General features: G+C 27.3%; 1 protein-coding gene across 4 annotated transcripts in view; it reads left to right on the plus strand.

The window, feature by feature from the left end:
• LOC107452768 (cytokine receptor) overlaps positions 1 to 10,355 on the plus strand; it is a 92,914-nt gene extending 82,559 nt beyond the window's left edge. For all 4 annotated transcript variants that reach the window (XM_016069345.3, XM_016069346.4, XM_071180123.1 and 1 more), the window contains 4 exons: positions 1,870 to 1,954; positions 2,759 to 2,831; positions 4,830 to 4,985; positions 8,564 to 10,355. In XM_016069345.3, coding sequence (XP_015924831.2) covers positions 1,870 to 1,954; positions 2,759 to 2,831; positions 4,830 to 4,985; positions 8,564 to 10,117 — 1,868 coding nt within the window. In that variant the 3' untranslated portion in view covers positions 10,118 to 10,355. The remainder of the gene's footprint in view (positions 1 to 1,869; positions 1,955 to 2,758; positions 2,832 to 4,829; positions 4,986 to 8,563) is intronic.
• Positions 10,356 to 26,514: the final 16,159 nt, after the last annotated feature.

The following is a 26,514-nucleotide window of genomic DNA, read 5'->3' on the forward strand; positions in this document are numbered from 1 at the left end:
AGAGACATTTCCTGAAAATAAAAATTGATCTCTTCCCACATTGCAATCAATTCTTATCTCTATCTCTTACTTCCTGTCCTTATTCTCATAACATCCTCTTAAGAAAGACCCTCTCTCTAAATAGTATTTTCCCTCAGTTTCAAAATTTCATTTTTTTATGGCAACCAATCAGATGATAATGGGAGAAACACACCTTCTTTTGATAATTGGAAGTACCATGGATTTTTCTATTGTTATTTTTGAGATTTTTCTTTGAAAGTGAATGACATTTTTATTGTCAAGCGTTTATCATGAGAATTGCTTCTTCTGGTATGTTTTATTGTTTGGAAAACTAATTTATTTTGGAATATAACTTTTTATCAAGGAATTCATTTTCAAATTTTGGTGTTTTTTTTAAAACAATACATTTTATTTATCTTTCTTTGTTTAAAAATATTTTTCCATCCTTTTTACTTTAATGTAATGTTTCTGCTTATTTAAAATGTTTGTTTACCTTTTAATATTTTTGTTAGTTTGTTATTTGACAAGGTTGTGGAAATTTTTATGAGTCAAATAGTTTTGATTAGAATTCTTTCTTTTGTTTTGTTAAGGAACTTTTACAGATTTTTTTTAAAAGAATTGATTTTTGAGTTTTCTTTTCATTTATTCAACAAATAAGTGAATAAAATTCAATTTTTTATTATTTTTATTTAATTTTTTTTTAATCCTTTATATCTGGTTTTAGCATTTCTTTTAATAAGTCAAAAGTTTTTGATAAGAATTATTTGTTTTATTTTGATATTGACCTTTTGTATATTTTCTGAGGGAAACCTTTTTTTTTTTAAATTTTGTTCTTTTAAGTTATGTACTAATATTTTTTATTTTAAATGATCCATTTAACACGAGTTTTGGTTAGTTTAATTTTTAGCAATTTTCTTAAACTTTAATTTATTTTAAACAAATAAATAATTCTTTATTTTTTTACTTTATTATTAAAATATTTTTTTATCATCTTCACTTTTATACTATTTCTTCTTATTTGAAATGTTTCTTGTTTTTCTCGTTGTATTTTTGTTGGTTTATCATTGTTTTTTTTTATTTTTACTTTTTTGTTAAAGAACTTGCATAAATTTGCACAAGGAAATTCTTTTTAGAATTTGATTTTTTAAATTTATTTTAGCATATTAATAAATAAAAAAATTTATAAAATAAATTTTTTTTTTTATTATCTTTGCTTTTGTATTGTTATTTCTTCTTTTGCAAAATTTGTATTTTCCTTGCTATAATTTTGCTTATTTGATATCTGACAGCGTTTTAATAAAACATTTTTGATAAGAGTTATTTGTTTATTTTCGTTAATGATCTTTTAAATATTTTCTTAAAAAATTATTTTTAAATTTCATTTTTTTTACTTTATTCCTAAAATGATTATTTTATCCCCTGCTCTATTTCTTCTCATCTTAAATTTTTGTTTCCCTGCTTATATTTTCGTTCATATAACTACTTAAGTTTCTAATTTTTTTTCCATTGAACACTTTATGTAAGAATTATTTGTTTTATTTTGTTAAAAAACTTTTGTACACTTGCTTAAGCAATTCTTTTTAGTTTTGTTCTTTAATTTATTTGTACGAATAAATTCGACTTAGTTTCTTCCATCATTTACTAAGTGTATTTTTTTTTTGTCAGGAGGTGCATGATCAAAAATCCTGATCTTAATTTTTGTTCTGAATTTCCTTACTTATATAAAAAAATTTGAGTTTTCTTTTAAGTATTAGCCTAATTTGTTAGAAAGTTTTTCTTAATAAAGTGATGTTAAAATTTTGTAATTTGTCACACTATTAGTTTAAGTATAACTTTTATATGTATTTACATTATTTTCAACTTGTTTAGGTCTGGCTCTAGTAATAGGAGTGGCTGTTGGTGGAACTCTAGCCTTAGCTCTATTTATGTTTGTTTTTTACAAGTTAGTCAAATGGTAAGATTTATACAAAATATTATTTAATTTATAAAAATTTTAGTTCTCTTGTTTAATTTTAATAATAATGAAAAATTTTTTCCTAAGTATAGGTAATTTGAAAAGATATATTTCTGAAATTTAAATGTGTAAATATTCTTGATTATTCTTTTCGTGAATAATAGGGAATACTTTTTTAAGTTATTTATCAATTAGTTTTTTATCATTTTATTTCATTTTAAGATGTATAAATTAACTATTTTGTACTTTATAGTATCTTAGATACAAATCTGATACATTGCATTTTAGACAAAATGAGGAAAATGTGGAAATGAGATACAATACCATAAAATATGTTGTCTAATCTAGAGTTTTTTTTAAAAAATAAATATTAAGCTAATGTGTTGCATTAAACATTAAGCTAATAGATTTTTATCTATATTCTTTTTGTTTGTTTTATTTTTAAAATTATGTGGTTTTCTAAAAGAAACAGTGTTTTTTTTTAGTAATATCTCGTATTTGTACAGTGTTTATTTAGTATTTGTACATTTTGTAATAAATAGATTAAAAGAGTTTATATTAGTTTATAATAACAGAGATATTTTAAGTTTATAATAACAGATTTTGATAAAATGTTATAAAAATGAAGAATCAAATCAACTATCAAAAATCAAAATGAAAATATAAAATAAATTATTAAAAAACTCAAATTAATAAAAAAATTATTATAAATTTTTTTTCTTTAAAATATTTATTTTTGTGATTAATTATTTTTATTTTTTAATAGTATATTTTTTTGTAAGAAAATTGTTTCATTATTTGTAGGATGCATGATAAAATTCATCAAATGAAAAATATTGCTGTTAGATTGCCAAAAGAACTTGAAGGTCCCGAACTTGTAAGTAAAAAATTTATTTTTCAAAATTTATGCATCATAATATTTAAAGAATTTTTGCGTAAATTTTAATTTTGTCTGCAGTATTATTTTGAATAATAGTTGAAAATTTTGAAAAAAGAATTGTTTACTGTTTTATACTGAAATAAAATTCATTCTATTTCAGTAAACATTCATTTTCTAACGTCAATCTTAGCTATGTTTTAGTGAAAGAAAAGCATCACTTTTTAGATAGGGATTTTCAATTGCATTATAAACTCATCAGAATAGTTTTCCTTCATTGCAAATTTATTTCTTTTGATTTTTTTAACATCAAATAAGCTAGCATTTTGTTGATAATATAGCGTTTTATTTTATTTTATAATCAGACTTAAAAGTAATCTGATGTGATCTGCAATGATAAAAAGGAAAAGTTTTGTTGTTTAAATATTTTATTAATATTGCAGAAACAATTTTGTTTAAAAAAAATTTCTTAAGATTTTGTATTTTGATTCGTTTTTCACATTTTGTCCTTAAAGAATTGGCTGTTTCAACCATTTTAAACCGAAAAAAAAGCATGATTTTTAAGTACATTTCTAAGTAACACATTATTTGTGTAAAAATAGTATTTAATTTTTTTCAAACAATTTGGGAAAAAGCTAATAAACTAGAGGTGCGCAATACTTTTCGAAGAGTACTAGAGAACCACCAGAAAAAAAATTTATTAGTGGCAAACAATAAATTCCACTTTTGGACCAAATAATAACAATTTAAAAATGCACAAGAAGTATATCATTTTTAAAAAAAAGAATTGAAAGATAGAGTATGTGCACATTTTTGCATTAAAATATTTAAAGTTTCTCATTTTCTTTCCTCTGATAAAATTAAATTATAGCTCATTTTAAACCTTTTTTGTGGAATTCTTTTTCTTTACCTTTATCTTCAATTTAAAAATTAATCTCAAAACTTTGTCTCCTGTAAGTATATTTTTGTGAAAGACATTGCTTAAAAATGTTTAGTAAAATTAGTTTTAAAAACAGTTATAAAATTTCAGGGCTCGAAAAACAGCCCGTCCGCCCGTCCTCGACGGTCAAAAATTCCCCGCGGACAACGAATTTCTCGAATCCGACGTCCGCGCAGACGGCCATTTTCCTGTTAATGTTCCTGATACATTTTCAATTTTTGTTATCTTACAAGAGTCTAGCTCCTCACTTCTAAAATGACCCTCTAATCTAGAAATACAGCAACATACTGCGCATGGTGGAATTGATGTTTTCTCAGTCTGGGAGTACTGCAACGGTTTAAATGGGCTTTTCAGCAATGAACTTACAAAAAAAAAAATACATTACGTACTGGTCTTAAACAAGAAGCGTTAAACGCAATTATGAACATCTACCTAAATGGAAAACCCCTTTCAGATTTCTGTGCAGAAACCTCTGTAAATCATTGGTTTGATTGTGGAACTGGCAAACGTCATATTTGATTCATTTAAAAAGCGCAGTACCCTCGGATAAATTGACATTCCACATAATTTGACCTTTGTCATTTAAATTATTTCATAAAAGAAATAAATTATTTTATAAAAGAAATACTAGGTTACTATTAGTAACGTAGTATTTCTTTTATTACTGTAAAATGTAATCCTAGTAACTGCTAATTCATTGTGCAATTTGTATAAAGGTTTGTAATAAATGAGAGAAAATTATATTTTTATTTATTTAGAAGCAACGGGTTAGTCTCAAAGGAGGACGGGTACTTTGTTGGACAAGCCGTCCTCGGGGACGGGTAAAATTTCTGAGTTTTTTCGAGCCCTGTAAAATTTCATATTCTTGTTTTGAGATTTTTTTTTCAAACACATTTTTTGTTTGAAAGTTAGAGGCCGCACATTGACTATTCAAGGGTTACTTTTATCCCCTGTGAGATGGTGCATTCCTATAAATTAACTTTATTCTGTTCTACATGTAAACTCTGTGTTTTAGTTATATTTTGTTCAAGTAAATCAGATTCGATTTTTGTTTTCAGAATCCTCTGAGTAATTATGAAAGTTTCAAAAATGGTCTTGCTCAAAAGAACCCAAACACTAAAATTGATCGATTATCATATGTATTTGAAGAGGGTGAAAATAAAAATCGACATGGATCTGGGAGCTCTCAGTTCAGTAACTCATCAGCTGATGAGGTAACTATAAGAAATCTAGCAAATATGGGGTTTCCTGTCAAATATGTCGAACAGAATATTCTCTACTCCTCTATTATGTTTCAATAAAAAATTACTTTTTTTACAACTAATTTACAAACAGATTGTGCTGTAACAGTTTAATTATTCAGATTAACTATACTATTTATTTTTAATAGGTTTAGATCAAAATTTATCTGCTCAAGATTATTAAAAAAAAATTATTTTTTTTTTAAATTTTAATAAATGATAAATTTCTTTAGAAAGATATACCTTTTATTTTTAATGGCATGCATATAACTTTTTTTTGCAAGCACTTTATTGAATGCATTTTTAATTTGACGTACCGTTTTAGAAAGAAAATGGTAATGTCTTTGTCGAATGTTTTAAAAAAGAAATGATAATGGCAAGAAATATTTCTTTAATTTATAAGTCATAAAACAAAATGAGTAAAATCTTTTAAACACAAAGAAACAATATTTATATTTCTATAATAATTTTAAATCTAGTGCTGGAATTTTTTGAATGCTTTAAGAGTTTAAAATAACACATTTCTATATGAAGTGAAATCTAATTGTATAATTTAATGATGATTTTATAAATTTTTTTCATTGCATGCTTAAATTGCTACTCTAAGATCTAAACAACTATTTATATTTTTAATTCAATTTCCCTAGCTGAAAAAAAATTGATTAAAAATTAGTTTGTTTACCACAATGCGTTAGAATATTGAATTAAATTTCACCACTAACTACTATAAGTAGTGGGAAAGAATTGTAAAAACATTTATAGCATGGTAGCATTTTCAGTAATTTTATTTTTGCTCTACCAGCATTTTATTTTTTATTAATTTGCCTCTATTTTTTTAAAAATTATATAAATGCCTGATTTTTGTATTTGCATGCAATTTTACTTTCAGGAGCTTTAATTATGAGTTATGTTTGTAAAAATTGTTATGGCTTTAAAGATAGGAATTAAACCTTTTTTTTTCTCCTTAACCATGTTTCTGCTTACATTGATTGTAATATTTTATTTTTCATTATGTTTCATATCTATATTTTTAGATGGTTCTCATTTTTTTATAGATGCTTAGTTTAATCTTTATTTGTTAAAATTTTAGCCTTTATATTTGCTAATTATGGACATTGATATTTTTTTATTATGTTTCTATAGTTTTTTACACATTTGTTTTCCTAATGTTGATAAATTTAATGCTCTAAAACAAATTAAAATGGTATTTATTCTATTTGCCCGAAATTACTTGTTAGACTAGTAAGCATTTATAAATGTTGCTTTAAGTTAGCTTTGTTTATACTTGTACTTTAGTTTATATGTATTTTTAAATAAAAGCTTAAAATCTTTCGCTTTATTTTAATGGTATCAGATGAGGAGAAAAATTTTATTATTAATTATTTTTACTACGTTTTAATTGAATACTCTAGATTTGAATGTTTAATAATTAAAAAAAATTCTATGTATAAATTATTAGTAGCCTTTCTCTCATATACAGTACACAAAATAAAAAAATGGAACACCCTGAATAACTTTTGATGTAAAGATCAGGATTTAAGTTATCAAGACTAAATTTTAATGTTTTGACAGCCTGGCCTCAAATATGTTAATTAATTAGTGTAGTCAATATTTTAAGTTACAGAATAAGTGAAAAAACATACTTTCTATGACTAAGTATACCTATTTTTTTTCTATGAATTTGGATTTCCAACCCTTAAAATATGGGGAGTAGCCACAAAGTAGAAAATATGGTCCCAATTGTTTGGTCAGGACAGCAGTCGAAAGTTTAGACCCCTTAATGTTAATTTTACTCTTTGCGCATTTTGCCATATCTTGAGAATGAAAAAAATTAATTAAATTGTTGCAATTATATATTTTATGCAAAAATAGTTATTAATAATTATTTATTGTTACATTATTTAATAGTGGTTGAAAAATTTTTGAATTGTAATTCAATTTTGAATACAGTTTTTCACATCATTGAATTTGAGCGAAATTTCTCAAATAAATTCGGAGAACTAAATTTTGAAAAAAAAAAAGTCGTATATTTAAAGTTCCATTTCTCAAGAACTATTTGACTGATTTCATTTAAATTTTTTATTTTGTCACATAAAATTTCATTCTTTGAAATTTTATACGTCTCAACTAAAAAAATGTGTCTATTATTACTTAATGAAATTGTAAAAACAATTACTAAAAACTATTTTCTGCATGGAATTATCTTTGTATAAATGAATATTATAATTGTGTGCAAAAATGTTGAGAGTTGCTTAAATTTCCAAGATACATTTCAAAATACGCAAAAAGTAAAATTAACATTAAGAAGTCTAAACTTTCGACCACTCTTCTGACCAAACCATATTCTTCAGATTGTGGCTCAGAATATAAATTTGTCAAAAATATTTGTTTATTCAGAGAATGTGCATTTTGTGTCTGATTTGGTAACTTGAAATTTTGTGTGCACTAATTATGTATATTAGAGGTCACCCCCTTGAACCATTGAATGTAGTCTTAGTATGTGAAGATCCGACCATTAGATTGAAAGTTATTTTTGGTGATTAGTTTTTTTTCTTGTGCACTGCACATGAATTAGTTAAAACGAATTAAATATATCAGAATCAATATATCTTATAGCTGATTGGAATACACTCCTTTGGATGTATAGGTTAATCAATTTTAGTCAAGATTGCACAACTAACTCTGTATAAGGTTTTCTTAGAAATCAGACACATCACATAAAAACTTTTACTTTAAAATGCAAGATGATTTCTATAATAATGGGATTGAGAGTTTTTTAAAAAAATAATGAGCAATTTTCCTCCTTTATGCCTGCAGTTTTTTATTTTATTTTTTTATGTTATGCTAATATGTATGTTTAAATCTTATTTTTAAGTTTAAAAGTAATCAAGCTAATAAATGGAAGCTTAGGATTCCCATAAGTCAAAATTTGAGTTTTTTGGAAATGATTTGAATTAAGTATCATTTCTTCGCTCTAAATTATTTCATATTGAAATTTTAAATAAATCTTTATTATTATTTTTCACAATAAATATTTTGTATTCAATTATTTTATAGTTTATAAAAAAAGGGAACTTAGTAATAAATGTAGCTAAATTTTCAAACAAAATTGATTATTAAGGACATACGTTTTGCTTTAGTATGTTTACCATAAATTGTAAATTTTTTGTTATTTTTGCTACAAGTCTTAAATCTTAGAAAATATTTTTTTCTTTATAAGATTTTTTGTTTGTAGTAGTTAGTTTTCATTGAAATGTAAGTAAATTAAAAAACTTAAATTTTTAAAATTTATTTATTAATTAGTGGAAGCTATTCTATTAAAAAATTTTTACAATAATTTTCCATCCTTGTTTAAACCAGCTGAAAAGGATGTTCTAAAATTTGCTTAATAAATTGAATAATAAGAGTTTTCAAATTTATTCTTAAAAATATTTCGATTTCATATTTATTTTTAACCTTTATGAGAACCATCTACTAAATGTTGCATGCTTCTATGTTTTTGTTTTTATGCATGTAAATGTCATGTAGTTAATTAACTTTATGTTCCTTAGTTGGTTTTCAAAAATGGGAGGTGTACGAAATTTGGCAGGAAACCAAGTGGTGATAGCAGTGGTTGCAGCAGTATGTCTTCAAATACTACTACTAGAATACAACTTTCATCAGATTCAGGTGCAGAATCAGATATTCCTATTCCAGCTTCTCCTGATTCACTTTTAATGGAGCACAGTGCTCATAATTTTCAAAAACCTCCATTGCCTATTTTGATTGAGCAAGAATCTTTAGATTTAAACTCTGAATTACAAAGGAAACCCTTTTCATTCCCTCAATCAAGCAGACACAATTTCATTTCCCTCAGAGAAGAGCATCCTTACAGTAAATTCGGTATTTCTGGCGTATCGTCAACCGTTCCGTGGCGAAGCAATTCTTTTGCGTTTTACAGCTGCAATCTTGCAAATAGTGAACCATCTGTATTTGAATCTCAGAAGTTTGAAAATGGACCTGCAGTTGCTCCCTATTCTAAGGTTGGTCTTGCTAAAAGTAGTGGTGATATTTTGGGGAATACATTCTCAAGCAAAGGCTATTCAAAATTTGGTTTTGCACCTCCGAAAAATTACTACGCCACGGGTATGGTGAACTTTGATAATACGGTCAGTATGGCAATGGTTGATCATCCATTTGGCAAAGGAATGTCAAAAAATAAAAAGCTTACAAGGAATTCATCGAAAGATGCTTACTTGCCCAATTTTTATTTTAAAACTGTTGAAAAAGTAGTTGCTGCTGATATGGAGCAACCAAAGCAGCCCTCTGGTTATGTATCTATTGGAGACATGAGGAGCGCAAATGATTCGAATTCAGTGAATCAATGTTCGGATGTTTCTGCCGATGTAGAGGAATTCATTGACTCTATGCCATTTCAAAGTGATGAAAATCATTTGTCGTGGATCATGAAAGACATGAAGATTGATGAAAAATCTCCTTACCTCACTGATGCTCATGATGAGCATCTAATAGACCTTCATAACTCATCCATTTTTAACAATCTTTCAAATTCTACTAATGCGAGTATTAATAAATCACCTTCTGTCAGTGTTCTCTCCGATGCATGTGAGAGAAATTTTCAAAATGATTGCACAAACTCTCTGCCTGATCACAAAACTTCATTTCAGTCGAGTCAGTTCAATGACAGCAGAGAATCAGAATCATCCAATTCATCTGGTTGCAGTGAAATTTTATTAACTCCAGTCCTCAACAGAAATGGTTACGTGCCATTTTCTAATTTTTCTTCATTAGAACGAACGCAAACGTGTGTGCCAAACAGTGTAGATTCGAATGTGTCGTTATCTGTTTTTCCAAGTGATGTTTGTACAGAATTCGACCAAAACTATATCACGCCTTCAAATAAAAGTGATTTGAAAATGTTACAAGAAGTTCTTGTTCCGAAAAATAATCCCTCGCCGAAGGTAGTTCCTTTAAGGAACAAAGATACATTCTCTGGTGGCAAAATATATACCCTAAATGGTAATAATATCTCTAAAATTAGTGGACCCTTAAAATATTTATTGAAGCCCTTGCCTAAAATGGAATCAGAGATATGTGAAGTATAGTTTCATAAAACTCATAGTGCTGTTAATTTGAAAGCTCAGTGGAAAAAACATGTTACAGGCCATTTTATTAAAGTTAGAAAATGATCTGTGTAGTTAGCTATTTAAAAAATATTGATATTTTTTTAAAATTTAAAACCACTTCATTAAACTCTAGATAACTTTTATATTCATGAAATAGACTCTTGGATTTTGCAAGTTCTGAACATAACTGCAGTGGCAGGTCGTGTGGGGTGAAAAACACAATGGCTCCAGCCAAAAAGGGCATTCAATCGACAGCTGATGACACTAAGACTTTAAATCTGTTCGAATTATTTAAACTGTAAAATTAATATTTTATTTCGATAAATAGTTTAAGCAAAATATTTTAAGAAAAAACAAATTTGACTTTCCAAGAAATTTAATAATGAAGTTTTAGGTTATTAAAATGTAAATATTTTTTACTACTAATTTTTGTTACGTATTGAAATAATGAATTTTTCACCATAGAATAAATTCTGCATGCATCTGTATCAAAATGATTTTAAAGTATGGATTCAATTTTTTATAAATATATGTCGTTGTTTTAATTAAGTTGGCTTTTTTAACTCTTTTAACTGATTAAGATAACATTATTACACTACTCTTTTCTGAGGCATCTTATCGCTGAGTTTGCAGCAAGCATTCTTACACCTCTGCACTCTACTTAGTTACTGTAACACTTTAAACTCTTAGATTGACCCCATTAAATTTTATCATTTATTTATATTTTAATAAAAATTTAAGAATATTTACTTTAAGATATGTTAATTTGCTTAACATAAATAAGGGGAATATAGTATTAAAATATGTTTCCTAATATATGTTACTATAACCTGGTTTTTATTATCTTTTAATGTTCCTAAAATGACCTTTAACATGTTCTTTCATTTAGCTCATCAAATGATTAATTGTTTGTCACTCATGTTTAAATGTTAACAGATATTTAAACTTGAAAGATTTAACTTGTTTGTTCTAAAGTTGGTGATTTTATCAGTTTAAATTTTTGATTTTAAAAACATAATAAGGTTATTATAAAACAAAAAGAACAAAATCTGTCCAATTATGATTATTTATTTATTGACAAATACTTTTAACCTATAAATTTATCATGCTTACAATTATCAGTAATTTTTCTACTATAAAAATGTTATTACATGCAAGTATATCTGTAATTTGCATCCTTCTGCTACTATGGCTAAATATTTCTAGATTATTTAATGCTGCAAGCATTTTACTTAGCTAAAATTACCTTATTTTGTTAAATTTACCTTTATAAAATAATTTTTATGTACTTAAGCTAGTCAACTATTGGTTTTAAATTTGCAAAGAAAATTTAAAATTTATCAAAGAGGTTTTATAAATATTAGAATACATGGTACAGTTTATAATCTCTTTGCAAAATCTGTTAAAAAAATTAATATCAAATAATGTGAATTTTTCCTTAGTGGGAAAAATGGAAAGGGCTACAAATGTACAATCCATATTTGTTTCTTATCCTGCATTCCTTTTCACACTAATACAGCCTGACTTAAGAATCTTCAAAGGAATAGAAAAAAAAAACTCCTAATTAATTTTTTATAAATACATCAAAGGCACTTATTTTTTATCAGATTTATTCAAAATTGTTTCTGTAATTTTAGAAGTTTTTCTTTTAAGAAGTGAAAACTAGCATATATATATCGATGTTATTCGGCAAAAATAGGTTTGAAACTTTATTTATTCTGATGCTATATTTTTAATACAAAAATTTATTTTTAATGCTTATTAATTATATAAACTTATTATTAATAATATTAAACAGCTGAATTACTTTAATATATATAGATTAAGAAAGGAAATTTTTTATGGAACAACATATTTTTTTGATAAGAGTTAAAAAACAATACATATTTTTCTAAACTTTACCTTCATATGGTGCTTGCAAACTTTGGTGTTTTAAAAAAAAATATGAAGAAAATAAATTCGTTATTTAGATAAATTACCAAAATGAACTCCAAAAGGTATTGATAATATTGCAACAATCAATTTTTCTGTTACTCTAATTTATACTTTTTTATACAGATGTTAAAAAAATTTTATGTTTAGCTATCAAAACTCTATAACTTTTGTGTGAGGCTTTATCTTTTATCTACATCTTACAGACTCCAAATAAATTTTTTTGTGTCTGTTTTATCATAACATGGACACTGTAATGGAACACTAAGAAATATTCAAATATCTGTTCTAAATGTAAAGTGTAAGGTGAAAAAGTATGCTATCAATTCCAACTGTTGAAGTTCCTTTAAATATAAAACTGTTAGGCTTGTACTCAGAATCGAAAAAAGTACATGGATGAGGAAGGTACCAGGTTTGTCAAAAATAAGAAAATTTGAAAAACCAGTTTAAGAAAAAGAGATGGAATTGTAAGGCTTATCGCTTTCTACTTAGAAAACAAGATATTTTATTGTCACCAAGTTTCACGATTTGTTATGAAATTCATCAACAGATGGCACTGCTGAGAAAAACTATAAATTTTCCAATTTTTTAATCAAGACATTTTCAGACCTGGTATGTTATAATAAGAAAATTCTTAAAATTTTAAAGTTCTCCTGACCTTTACTTACATGGAGTTATGTTATGATAACCTCATGAAGTTATCTTTGTTACTCAAGCTTCTACAGTTATGTGCCAGTGTTTGATGTTACAGTGATGTCAGTGTTTTAAAACCATAAATTTTTTATGTAAGGTGATAACTCAAATATTTGAAAAATGTAACCTCCTTCATCCACTATCTATTTAATTACTATCAATTACATTCTGCTTATGTGTATATGTACTACTAAGCTAGTAAATTGATTTCAAAGAAGTGTAATTTTTTATTATCATTAAAGATCATTTAACTTTTTGGCATTCAAATGTAGTTTAGCAAGTGATTAAAACTATGGATGCCTAAACACATCAGTGATTATTATTATATTTCTTTAAACTGCTATACTTTTCAATTTTAGTATTACACAATGCATACATTGTTAATACCTGTGAGAATTATTTTATTATAACTACATTATCTTATGTTTGCAAGTTCAAAAAATTTAAAAACCATTCCACTTTTATTTTATTTATTTGCATTTCAAAGTTTTATCTGAAAAGTATATTACCTGTTGAATTGTTTACGAGTGCAATGTGCAAAGTATATATATTTGTTGAAATTTTATTCTGACATTTAAATTGGAGTTACGAAGGTTTATAGACGTTTTAAGAAAAATTTCTAGTACAAAATTAGTAAATACTCATTGAATATTTATTCATTCATAAGTTTAAATATTCAAGTTTATTCATTGTGTAAAAAGAAGGGATTTCATTTGTATAATTTACTATTCATTTTGTGCCATGACTTTTGTGTCAATTGTTTTGTAAATAAAATGTGATTTTTTTTTTGTTCTTTTGTGCAATTTTCATATTTTTCTAAATTTTACACTTACACATTGTTGGTATGTCAGCGCTGCCACAGAAAAAAAATGGGCAAAATATGCTTTTAGTAGCTTAAATAATAGTTGCCATAAAAATAGATGCCGAAAACTATGAAAATAGTTGCCTAAATAAGAACAAAAATTTTTCAATAATGTAACTAAATTGTCATATATCATGCACTCTTCAGTCCTGGGGACTGAAATCAGTTCTGAGAAAAATCAATGAACAAATAAATTCTATCAAATTTAAAAAAAAATAATTTTCCATTAGAAATTTAAAAATTTTTTTGGTCAAAATAAAAAAATATTATATATTAATGAAAACAAATGATATGGTAATGATGTCAGGACTGTTATTTATCTTCTTGTTGTCAGCTTCACTAAATCTTATTCTTAAAGTCTTGACAAATGGGATTGATTGAACTTCATCTACTTGTGTAATTAAATTTGTACTATTGATGAATCTAATTCTGCTCGAGTTTGCTTCCCCCACCCTAACCTATTGTCATGCTGGCCAAAGTTAAATCAAGATTATTTTTTTAAAAAAGAAAGAAATTATAGTGCTAGAACAAAAAATAAGTATCGGTGAAATGAAAAATAGAGATATGAATGGTTTCAGGTTGTTCAGTAATGTAAAAAAATATACAAGGTTAGCTATTATTTTTGTTTTGTTTGCTAAAAAACATAAAATAACGAAAAATATTTTAGAAAAAATAATCAAATGATTGATTTAATATGTAGGCTATTATTATGGAAAGGTAAATTTTGTTGTCAGTGAGCTATAAATTTCTAAAAGTTTGGTAAACAATGTTACAGTATTATTTGATCAAAAAATAAGCTCAGCCTTGAAATTTTTTTAAAGTGGCACCCCTGATCATGATCCATTAAATCAAGTGGGTGGCAAATATGATAGGTAATTTTTATACAAACGTTAGTGTTTTAGCATTAAATTTTTATATAAAAAAATTTGTATATTTTCAGACAAAAAAAATACTTTTTCATTAAAAAAAAAAGCATACTTTGTCTAAAAATTTTTCCCTTTTATCAATAATTGATATAGTGAAAAGTGATCACTCAAATGCAAAATTCACGCACCGTAATATTGTATTAGAAACAGATTGCATTGCAAATTAAGAACGTTACAAAGTGATGACTCAAATTTGCAATTGAAATTTTTTTATTTTCTTAAGAAAAAAGAATTCATTGTGTTCCTGCGGGCCGCAGGTTGCCACCCCAATTTATGCTAAAAACATTGCTAGGATTACAGAAGTCTCACAATAGTTTCCTTTTTCTGAAAATAGTTGCTTTTTAATACTTTTCAGGCAAAAAAATTTGCCATAGTCGCCTTAAACCGAAAATAGTTGCAAATAGTCGCATTTTAGTTGCCTGTGGCAACCCTGTTTGTGGAATTAATTGTCAGGGTTGGGTTTTTTGAGATAAGAAACTGATTCTTACTATGACATGTCAAAAACTTGGATATTTTTATTAGAAATTAAATCACGCAAAATTACTACTATAATTATGACTTATATATATAAATATATATATAAAATTAAGTTAAAATTATTAAAACTAATTAAATGGTTTTCAGAGTTTGGGACTGGGAGTGTGGGTTTCTAGGAGGGTGATAAAAATAAAAATTGTTGCAAAATCAAATATGGGATGATTGAAATAATGGTTCCGGGATAATATAACAGATAAAATATCACAATAAAACAAAATTTTATTTGGCCATTGTCATTAAATGGAGAAAAACAATAATCAATTTCAAAGTAAATGACAAACAAACTAAGTTCAAAAATAGAGTCTACAGTAATTAAATTAAGGGAATGTGATTGTTTAGGAAAAATGGTAGTACAAAACAATCGTGGAATAGCAATAATCCAATAAGTTCAGTGATCACACTATGTGAGGACACTGTTGAATAGATTAGTATCACTAAATTTGGAATAAGGTGAACACTAAAAATAATCAAAATTATAGATTTATAAAAATAATACAACAGGGGTCTGTCTAGGTTTTTGTGAAAGGTACCTATTTTGTAAAAATTTAGACATAATTTATGAAAAATTAAAAATTACATAAAAAATCAATACAAAAACATGGTTAAAATATAGATTTATCGTTTCTTAAGGGATACAAAAATAAAATTTTAGAAAAAGTATTTTGTGAAACTACTGTTTTTCCTAAAGTTGAATTTCTGAAACTACCGTTTTACCTAAAATTGAATTTGTGAAGGTACCGCTAAACGGTAGTAAATTCGGCCTGGACAGACCCCTGTACAATGACTCGCTATATCCAAATACAAGCATAGAAATTAAGTTAGTGACAGGATGTTTCCATTTACAAAACAAGTATACGGCCAATAGGAACAAAATGTACTTACCGTATACAGGAGGAATAAAACAACCAGCTTTAAAATTATGACAATTTAAATTATATGTTCAGAGTTAATTCTTTAATTCTACTTTTAATTGTGTACATCAAACTGATATTTTTTAAACAAAACATTGTATCTGACTTGTCCATGCACAAAACAATATGAAGTTAGAAAGAATTACAAATGCCTACACTCTACAGTGTTTATTACATTACATTAGTTTTTTGCGTGAATGTTTTATCACATACACTGCATTAATATGGTTTTTCTCCAGTATGAAGAATAGAATGCTTACGCAAATTAGTTTTCAGAGAAGGTTTTATAACGTACATTGCATTTATATGGTTTCTCACCAGCATGAACAAAAAGAGTGTTGGTTTATATGAGTTTTTAGGAATAATGTTTTATTACACACACCACACAAATAAGGTTTTCCTCTAGAATGAGAGAAGTTTATTTTTTGAAACTGCTTGACTGTCAGAATGATTTCTTACACACACTGCAATCTCTCCAGTATGAACTAGATCAGTGGTTTTCAACTGGCGGCCACGGGTCGCATCCGGCCCACGAAGCCTTTTTTTGTGGCCCGTGAACAAAAATATATCAGTTTTCATTTTTTGTGGACAAATTTCGTAAAAAATCAATATGGGTTTTAAATACTTTTAAGTTTTATATCTTGGCAGTTTGATGTCTGTTGCACATTAATTGTTTAATACATAGGAGCACATTAAAGTTATTGTAGCAAGAATTTTTTAATATGCAATTAAATATTTTTAAAAATCTACTTCTTATTTTAATTTGTAATTCAATATTTTTTTTTTGTACAACTTGATAAAAATCTGACAGTAATACTTTATGTTCCTCCAAACATAAAAGAGTCTTTTATAAAATTTTGATAAAGTTGTGACCCGCCATTTGACCAGTACTTTTAATTGCGGCCCCCGGCTACATACAAGTTGGAAACCCCTGAACTAGATAGTTTCTGATTAAATGAGATTTTTCTTAAAATATTTATTTCCAGTGTGAATAGAATGTTTCATTTCAACATGAGTAATAATAATGTTTATTTAAGCTAAATTGTAAATATTGTGTTTTCTCACACATGTAGCATGCATGAGGTTTATCTCCTTTATGAATAAGATAGTGCCTTTTTAAACTGGAGTTTTGTGCAAATGTTTTATTACATAGATAGCAAAAATAAGTTTTCTCTGGAATACTGAGAGGGGAGTGTTTATTAAAACTATCATCAAATGTTAATGTTCTGTTACACATACTGAATAAATTTTTATATGATCAAGCACTGCATGAACAAGAATTTATTTTAGTATGAACCAGTTTATTTAAATATAATTTTTCCTTTAGAATTTTTCACCAGAACAGTATAAACAAAGCTACTTATGAGAGAAAAAAAGAATTATGCATTTTAAAAGATTTTATATCTAATTACAAGCAGTCACCAATGCATAATTATAATGAATAATTTATTAATTTATTTACATTACATTTTTCAGTGATTCTTTTAATAATTTGTTTAATAGAATATGGTACACACTTTGCAAAACACATCCCTAAAATTTGAACAAAAGTTATCACAGCATGAATATCACCCAGTTTTTGAATAAACAGGAAAATGTTTTATTTAAATGATGTTTATTTGCAATTACATTATTCAAAGAATTAATTAAGCATAATTTTTTGCATCAGTATTAAAGCGAGAAACTATTCGTATCAATTGTAAAAGATCTATCTCAGCTGACAAAAGATATCATATCAAGTTTCAGATAATATCCCCAATATCAAGAATATATATATATAAATCAGAAACTACAAACGAAAATTGATGTAAAAAAGTTTAAAATTAAACGAAATGACCAAAATAATTATTATTTACATGGTATGCTTAAGAATAGGAATTTATACAATAACAAAAATTACTTTATTTGCTTTTAGCTTACTTAGAAAAATATACGCCAGAAAATAATTGTATGGCAGACACCTCGCATTCATCTGATTGGCAGACAATTGGCGATTGTAACGCTCGAATGCGCCATCTGGGGAGAGACCGGTTTCATGCCTTTGGCCCTTCTCCCTTCCCTCTTGTCCTCTTTTCAGTTGTATAGGAATGCACTGCGATATTTTCTCTTTTCTTAACATTTTTCCTTTACATTTAATAAAAATATTTTTTAAAATTTCCGTGATACTTTTCGTTGGAACTATGTTTAATGTAGTTTTCAGTCTCATATAGTTTTCCAACTTAAAAGATTTTAATCTATATGAAAATTAAGAGAGAAACTAACGTACTTCCTTCCTCTGTGACTCTCCACGCGCTAATGGGGAAAGCATGCGATAGGTAAAGAGTTCTGCTCTACGCCACCTGCAGTCCATTTCGATTGCCAACAAGCAACAGCCGCTGTTTATTAAATCTCATTTACTGAATGAGACTAAAAAGTTTCTTTAACAATTTTTTTCTTCTCTTTTTACCAATTTTATTATTATTCGGAACAATTTGTTTACTATCGCAGCGCTCAAATACGCCATCTGGGGGGAGAAGACCGGTTCCAGGTCTCTACACTTCCCCCTTCTCTTCTCAGTTGTTTGGGAATGTACGATGATATTTTCTATTTTTTCATATTTAATTACTAAAGTAATTTCTAAAATTTTCACGATGTTCTCTTTAAATACTATGTTCAATGCAGCTTTGAGTTGCAGATAGTTTCCGAACTTAAAAGTTTTTAATCTATTTGAAAAGTAAGACAGAAACTATAACTAACGTACTTTCTTCTTCAATGACTGCCTACGAACTAATGATGAAAGCATGTGAATTGTTGCCATAGAGAGAGAGAGAGAGAGTTTTGCTCTGAGCCACCTGTTGCCCATTTTGATCACCAATACGTACAAGCTGGATAGGCTCCCCGAAAACTAGAATATATCTTTTGGCTTTATGAAAGGAGTTTACTTAAAATTTGTTTCTGTTGTAACCTTTTATTTTTTTTCCTTCAAAGAATCAAAGTTTCTTATGCAATAAAAGAAAAATTCTACATTTTAGCCCCATCACTATCAATATACTTTTTCGCTATATTTATTTTTATGTAAATGTCATGATGATGAAATGCTTAGTAATATTACCAAATTTAATGTTTTATAAACAGCAATAGAAAATAATAAATTTTGCCATTGATGTATGAAAAATGGAGTTGAGCATTTGAAGTTCCTACTTACTGCAATAGCTTTGAGTTCTTTCAAGTTTAAATCTGGCCCTGTATGGATTGTAGTTTTGATTTTTAACGTAACACTAGTAAAATGACACAAAATTCAATTTTTCCAGTAACTTTTTTTGTCAATTTTTATATGCTTATTAATTTTCAATTTTTTTTAATTCGTTTACTTCAAGAAATATGAGGTTAATTATATTTAGAATTACGTAACAGAATTAAATTAAGAAATTAGGTACGTAGCTACGTACCTAATTTCTTAATTTAATTCTGTTACGTAATTAGTTTTTTAATTTACGTCGCACTAGAGCTGCACAATGGGCTATTGGCAACGGTCTAGGAATCATAACCAAGGATGATCCAAAGACATGCCACCCCAAATTTGATCCTCTGCAAAGGGAATGGCTCCTCCGCTTAAGCTACCAATTTTGGTAGCCCGACAACCTGCATCCGAAGTCGAGCAATTTACGGTAGAACAGCTTAACGAGTTAAGAAATTAAAAAAGGTAGGGAAATTAGGAAATTGTAGGCAAATTAAGAAATAGAAAACGTAGGAAATGTTTAATCGACACAAAATATCCCTTAAACATTCTAGTTAAAGGTAAGTTGTGAGATCTACTTTTTATTTTATTTTATAATCCAAACTTCCATATTATGTGACTGAAATCATTTGCACCAATAAGAAAAAAAAATATTAAAAGAAAATGTTAAATTTTCTCTAAATAGAAAACTTTGCGTTTTCCTTATTTAAATTTTTGTTTTCATTTTAGGATTCATTTCTTACTTATTTAGTTATTATTAAAAAATTGAACAATAAGCATTAAATACAATGTATAGTGTTTTTTAATTTGTGTAATTTCGTATTTCTTGTTTTCGTATAGTGGTAGTCCGACAATCTGCGCGCGAAGTCGAGCATTTTACGGTAGAATTAACGAATTAAGAAACTAGAAAAGGTAGAGAAATTAGAGAATCGTAGGTGGGTCATTCTCACAAAAAGGTGATTTTTTTAAGTCCCTTAGTAATAAATATTAGGAAATGCAGCAGATTTCTTTTCTTCATCATTTTTTGTAAAGTTGTAACTAACAAATCATATGCATTTCTGCTAAATGTATTTAATATTTCATTCTCATTTTTTAATAAGCATAACTTCAAAATCCCCTCCGTGGACGTCCCTACGTCTGTGACACAAAATAATTTTCAATGGCTGTTAAACAATTTAAACGTTATTTTAATGATTTTTGTAGTTTTACCTAGTTAAATGTTTACAGTAATTTTTTATTTAATATTTTTTTAAAAAAAATTAATTTTTTGAAATAATTGACTAGTAAACTTTGTCCATCAAAAATGAAATCTCCCTTCATGGACAATTAATATAGTTCGGTAAATATGCAATAAAGGGCAGCATATGCGAAATCCCTATAAGACAGCTGCTGGGAAAGGTAACCATTCCATTTTCTAATGTTCACTATCAGTTGTTTTTGTTCTCTTTGGTGTCAGTTTTGGATTGATGAGTTCAACTGGGGTTTGGCAAAGTTCTCACCGTATACTCCGTGGACATCATAAAGAAGGTAAGAGAAAATTATTTTATTTTTGATAGATGAATTTTAGATTGCAAAAATAGTATATTTAATAAAAAGAGCTGTCCCATTTTTGCAACTTTAAAATTAAAAATCAGTAAAATTCAAGAACTAGTTTTTGTCACCTCCGTGGACGTCCCCTCCGTGGACATAACAAGTCCACGGAGGAGAAGACACAGTCAATGGAAGAGACAATGTGTTAGATAACCATAATACAATTTCAATAGTTGAAAAGCTATTTCTTTTAATTGATATTTTTTAAAATGCAACAAATGTATTAACTTGTTTGTATTTTTAAAGAAAATCAATTAAGTTTAACTTTTTCTTATCGGAGAATTAAATATTGGCAATTTTTCTAAATAATTTCTGTGATGTTTAACATTTTTCTTCTCCTCAAATTTTAGGAAAAAAATGGCAAAACCAAAATGTAAAAAGAGAAAGCAATCAAATGTTCAAATGCAAAAGAGAAGGGAACAGAAAAAACTTAGTATGAGGCAAACTAGACAGAAATTAAAAGAAAACCCTATATTGTTTGAAGAAAGTAAAAAAAAAAAAAAATTAAGAAAAAGAGCAAGAAACTTTAAAATCTGTATCAGAAAAAGATTTAACTGAAAAATCTTGATTAAATGTACTTAAATTTTTAGAAATTGATAGAGCAAGCCGTTTGTGCCCAGGGAAAAAAGAAACAATAAGAGGAAGAAAAGAGAAAAAACAAAAACGTTATTTGAATGACAGTATGTTTAATTTGCATAAAATGTTCATAAAATAGTAACCTCAACACTCAACTTTCACGTGCAGTCAGAATTTTTATTTCAATAGTCTTTACATTTTAATTTATTAAAATTCAGTAAGAGTTACTTAAAAAATAGTACACCTAGGTTAAAAATGGATGTTTCCTTTCATAGCAGCATGATTAATCGGAAGTAGCTCTATCTCTAATAATGAAATATTTTATTATTTACTTATTAATGTTAAACTCATATCAGTTGTACCCAATAATTAAAAAATTAGTCTTCATTGACATTTTATATTTTATAACATAAAATGTCTCCTCCGTTGACTATTACATCTCCTCCGTGGACAAGGCAGAATTTAAAATATTTTAAATCTTGTAAAAAATAAAATAGAAAACTTGACCATTATTATAAGGACATATAACAAAAATAAATAAAGGCATTTATGTAATTTTTATCACTTTTTTAATTACTTTAATTTAAGAAAATATTTTAGTCTATTTATACCTTTTCAGTGAGAATGACCCAGGTAAATTAAAAATTAGAAAAGGTAGGAAATGTTTAGTTGGCACAAAGTATCCTTGTTAAAGGTAAGTTGTGAGGCGCACTTTTTATTTTATTTTATAATCTAAATTTCCATCTTATGTGACTGAAATCATTTGCACTGATAAATACATAAGAAAAAAAAACAAGAAAAGAAAATTCAAAGCGTTTTTTTGGTCAGGAGAGACTTCCGAATTTTGGACCCCTGAATGTAAATTTTGCTTTTTTACGTATTTCGCTATATCTCAAGAACTTTTGAAGCGAATTGAAATTTTTTTGTACAAATTTATAAAATTTATCTATTCAAAGATTTCGGCTGTAATTAAATTAAATAATAATGAAAGATGAATACTATTTATTAAAAGTTATTTTTTGAATTTAGTTATCTTTGGATAAATGAATTTTATAATTGTGTGCAAAGTTTTTTCCATTATCTTAAAAAGATCTCGAGGCATGGCGAAACACGCATAAAGTATATTTAACATACTTTGTATCTAAACTTCACCGAACTTTGTATCTAAACTTCAGGTTGAAACTTTGGACCGCTCTTCTGACTACACTATTGAGATCTTATTTCCCAGATTGCGGCTACTCCCTATATTTTCTGGATAAGAACTCAGAATCCATTGAAAAAAAAGGGTATGTTTAGTTAGAGAACATTTTTGTGTCTGACTTTTGTAACTTGAAATATCATCTGTACTAAATAATTGAGATATTTGAGGTTACCCTTCGAATAACTAAGAATGAATTTCAGAACTTGAAGATTCGAAGATTGAATCAAAAGCTATTAAGCGTGGTCCGTTTTTTATTTTGCACACTGTTCATATATATTATATATGCACGCATGTAAACATATGCAATGTATGTATGCATATTTAATGTATATACGTATTTATATGCATAATAATCATAAATAAATTTTGTGTACTCACATAAATTGTTTGCAAGTACATATGTTCATAAATACCTATTTTTTATGAGCATATGTACATCTATACTTTGCATGTATATGTTAGTTCGCATCTACCTGCATGTATGTATATAACACCCAAATACATAACAAATGTATTTATATACATTGAAAGTACATACTTACAGACTTAAATTGCCATGTACTTACAGACATACATTGTTGCATACATACACTAACTTACATAAGAGAAGCAGCGCAAACAAACATTGTATGTACATACGTTGCATATACATGTGCACATACATAAGTAAATACATTACACGAACAAACTCACCTTCATACATTGTGTATATCCTGTTGTGCTAGAATACGTATTGCAATAGCACGTTATAATTACTCGTACTTTTAATAATTGTAATTGTTAGTTTATAGTTGTAGCTAATCATAATATTTGAAATCGTATAATTTGATTGCTTGTAACCATGAATGTGTGTATTCACGATAACATGTTGTAGCGTATCAAGCTATATTAGAGAAAAGCTATTTTTTTTTATAAAAGCATTTATTTTACAACAACAAATACAGTAATGATATTAAAGTTCCCGTAACGAGATAGTACTAACACTTCAAACAAATATAGAACACTCGTAACGGGTTAGTACAAACCTCAAATTCAAAAAACAAGAACTATTTTCTAAAATATCAACAACTCTCTGTACTTCTACAAATTGTCTCCTGCTTCTAATTTTGAGTATTGAGTATAGTTAAGTGCTGCGAGCTCTCTGCTTATCGCTTATAGCTCTGCGTTTATGCTTCTAATTTTATCGCCTGCTTTTATTTTTTATTTATTTATCTCTTTATGTGATTATTTTGTTTTATTCATGCTTTTGCTAGCCCGTTATTTTTTTAATATATTTACTTTTATTCATGCCTTTGCTAGCCAATTTATTTTATAATGTATTTCTACTTTATAAAGTAATTATGATTACGCGCAATTATATCTTCTGTAATTATATCTTTTGCATCAGTTGCCATCATGATAATATGTAGTCTTATGTGTTGATTACATATAGCCACGATTGCCTGTAAACACTTTCCGTTATGACAACATTTAATCATCAATCACTACATGCAATTAGAGAGATAATGGTTACTCGGTTTTGCGATTACACTGTAATCGACGCGCATTTCTGGAAGGACTGCAGAAAACAGCGTCGCATTTTAGAATGTAAAATTGTTGCAATAACGGTCACAAGTGGTCTTTTCCCGTTTTTTTTTTCTTGTGATAGATTAAAAAATGCACAGGACTGTGCTGGGGACTAGGTCGTATAGTCTGTGACTTCTATTCAGGAGATAAAGACCTCTATTTTAGGGAAAAATTTGAATATTTGCTTGTTGGGGAGATTTTATTTTATTATATATTTTATAACCGTCGTTGATCAGCTGAAACAATTTTTCGGGCTTACGACTCCTAATGTTCAACCCCGTAGCCTTGTAATTTTGAACCCAATCTAGAAGACAAGGGAACTCCTGGATCAAGTATCGGGAGAAATTCGCCTTCGTAGAGGACTTTTTGATGGAACTAACCCACATTTGCGTTATGGAGAGGGAGAGCACGAGGAGCTCCCACGGTTAGCCTGACGGTAAAAAGACTCTAATCTATGATCCGTCTACCTCTGAGGATACTTCACGTCAGCACTCCGATCGGTGCAAGCCGGATGAGGAATTCGTATCGACCAGCCATCGCTGGTATTCGAACCCGGTTCACCTCATTGGAACGCGAATGCTCACGGAAAATATGCTATAAAATTGCAAAAATAAATTGCCTGTTAAAATGTTTTAAATGTAGTAAGATGAATCTGGATATGTCCGGGAGCATACAGCTGGAAAAGAAATAGAGCAAGTGAGATGTTTTATATATTTCCCCGTGTTTTATGCACTTCTTCCAAAACATCAGACTCCCATCTGTCACGTGCTCTCTCTCTCTCTTTCAGCGATTTTGGCGGAGAAAGAAAAAAATCATGTGACATTTGATATGATTTCCTTTTTCAGGTGTATTCGTGTTTTGTACTTATAAAGGCAATTGAGGAAAGTTAAAAGCTCCAGAAGCGTTACGATTAGCGGAACAGTAACATATTGGATAATTTTTCGACGTGATTACCCGATTAAAAATTATTATAGAATTCAAATTTTTTATTATAGATAAACTTATACAAAACTGCTTACATTTTTAAAAAAAATTGAGAAAATCTTACAAAAATTAAGAAAGTCTTTACGAAATTATGAAAATTTTAATTTTTGAATAGTTTTGGAAGCGCTAAAAACTTATCTTGTGTTCACCATTTATAAATACCATTTAAATTTTAAAAATTATTAAAAATAATTTTAAAATGTTACGCATAATTTGCACTAGCAAAACAATTGAGTTCCAATTTTAGAACTGAAGTTAGAAATCAAAGTTTTTTTTATCTGTAAAATTTCAACATTTTAATACTTTCATTAAATTATTCCCCAATTAATTAATAATACGTTTTCTTTGTTAAAACTTATTGAAATAAAAATTTCCTCTTATAACGTTTTATATATTTTACAAAGGAAACTGCAATGATTAAAAAAAATATTCTTTAAAGTTCGTTTAATAATTTTTTTTGTGGTACATAATTATAAGTATGTATCACATTTTAGAATTCATCTTAAAGAACTTTCTAGTAATAATAAAGCGAGTTTAAATTTTAATATAACATGGCGAACAATAATATAACATTGTAAAAAATCATAAATATCTTTCTAGGTATTAGGAATTCTTCAAAAGATTTACCAGAAAGGGTTTAAGGCATGCCAAGATGTCGAAAAATAAAATAAAAATTGGGAAAATAAAAGCTGCATCATGCATGCTTAGATATTTTTTAACTTTACCCCTGATATGATAAGATTGTATAATTTTAATTTTTATTCGATTTGAATTTCATTTTAATGTATTGTTGCCAACAATAAAGATCTGGCAATTTCAATTAAAAATGATCTGATAATTTTACTAAAGAACTTAATTATTAAGTGTTACAAATCTTTGCCCCTTTTAATGAATCGTTAGGTATTATTCTTTCATTTTCTGTATACTTTGTATTATTCCTTTGTCTGAGCAAATGAATGCTATGAACGAAAACCCAATGCATACTACCGAAAGTATAAGAAATATTGAAGAGTTTTTTCTTCAGAAACCCCAAACAATACAAAAATTAAAAAAAAAAATAATAATCGAGTGCAAATAAACAAAAATGAAACGAAACAACAATGTCAAATCTTCCATATAATCATTGCTTTATGATTTAGTTTTGTTCCTATTCGTTTACATTTGCCAGTAAGATAGTTTTAAAAGCTTTAATTTTGATTTTAGTTAGGATAAAATTGAATTATCGGGATTTTTATGATGCTTTAAGTAAAAGAAAACCATGCTGAAAGTTGATTTATACTGTAAATAAAACAATTGTGATTCAAAAAGCGATAAAATAACTTACCTATGAAATGTATAAGGTTCTTCTTTAACAAATTTTTCGGTACAAAAGAAATGCAAC

The sequence above is a fragment of the Parasteatoda tepidariorum genome, chromosome 4, assembly GCF_043381705.1.
Source record: "Parasteatoda tepidariorum isolate YZ-2023 chromosome 4, CAS_Ptep_4.0, whole genome shotgun sequence".
Lineage (NCBI taxonomy): Eukaryota > Metazoa > Arthropoda > Arachnida > Araneae > Theridiidae > Parasteatoda > Parasteatoda tepidariorum.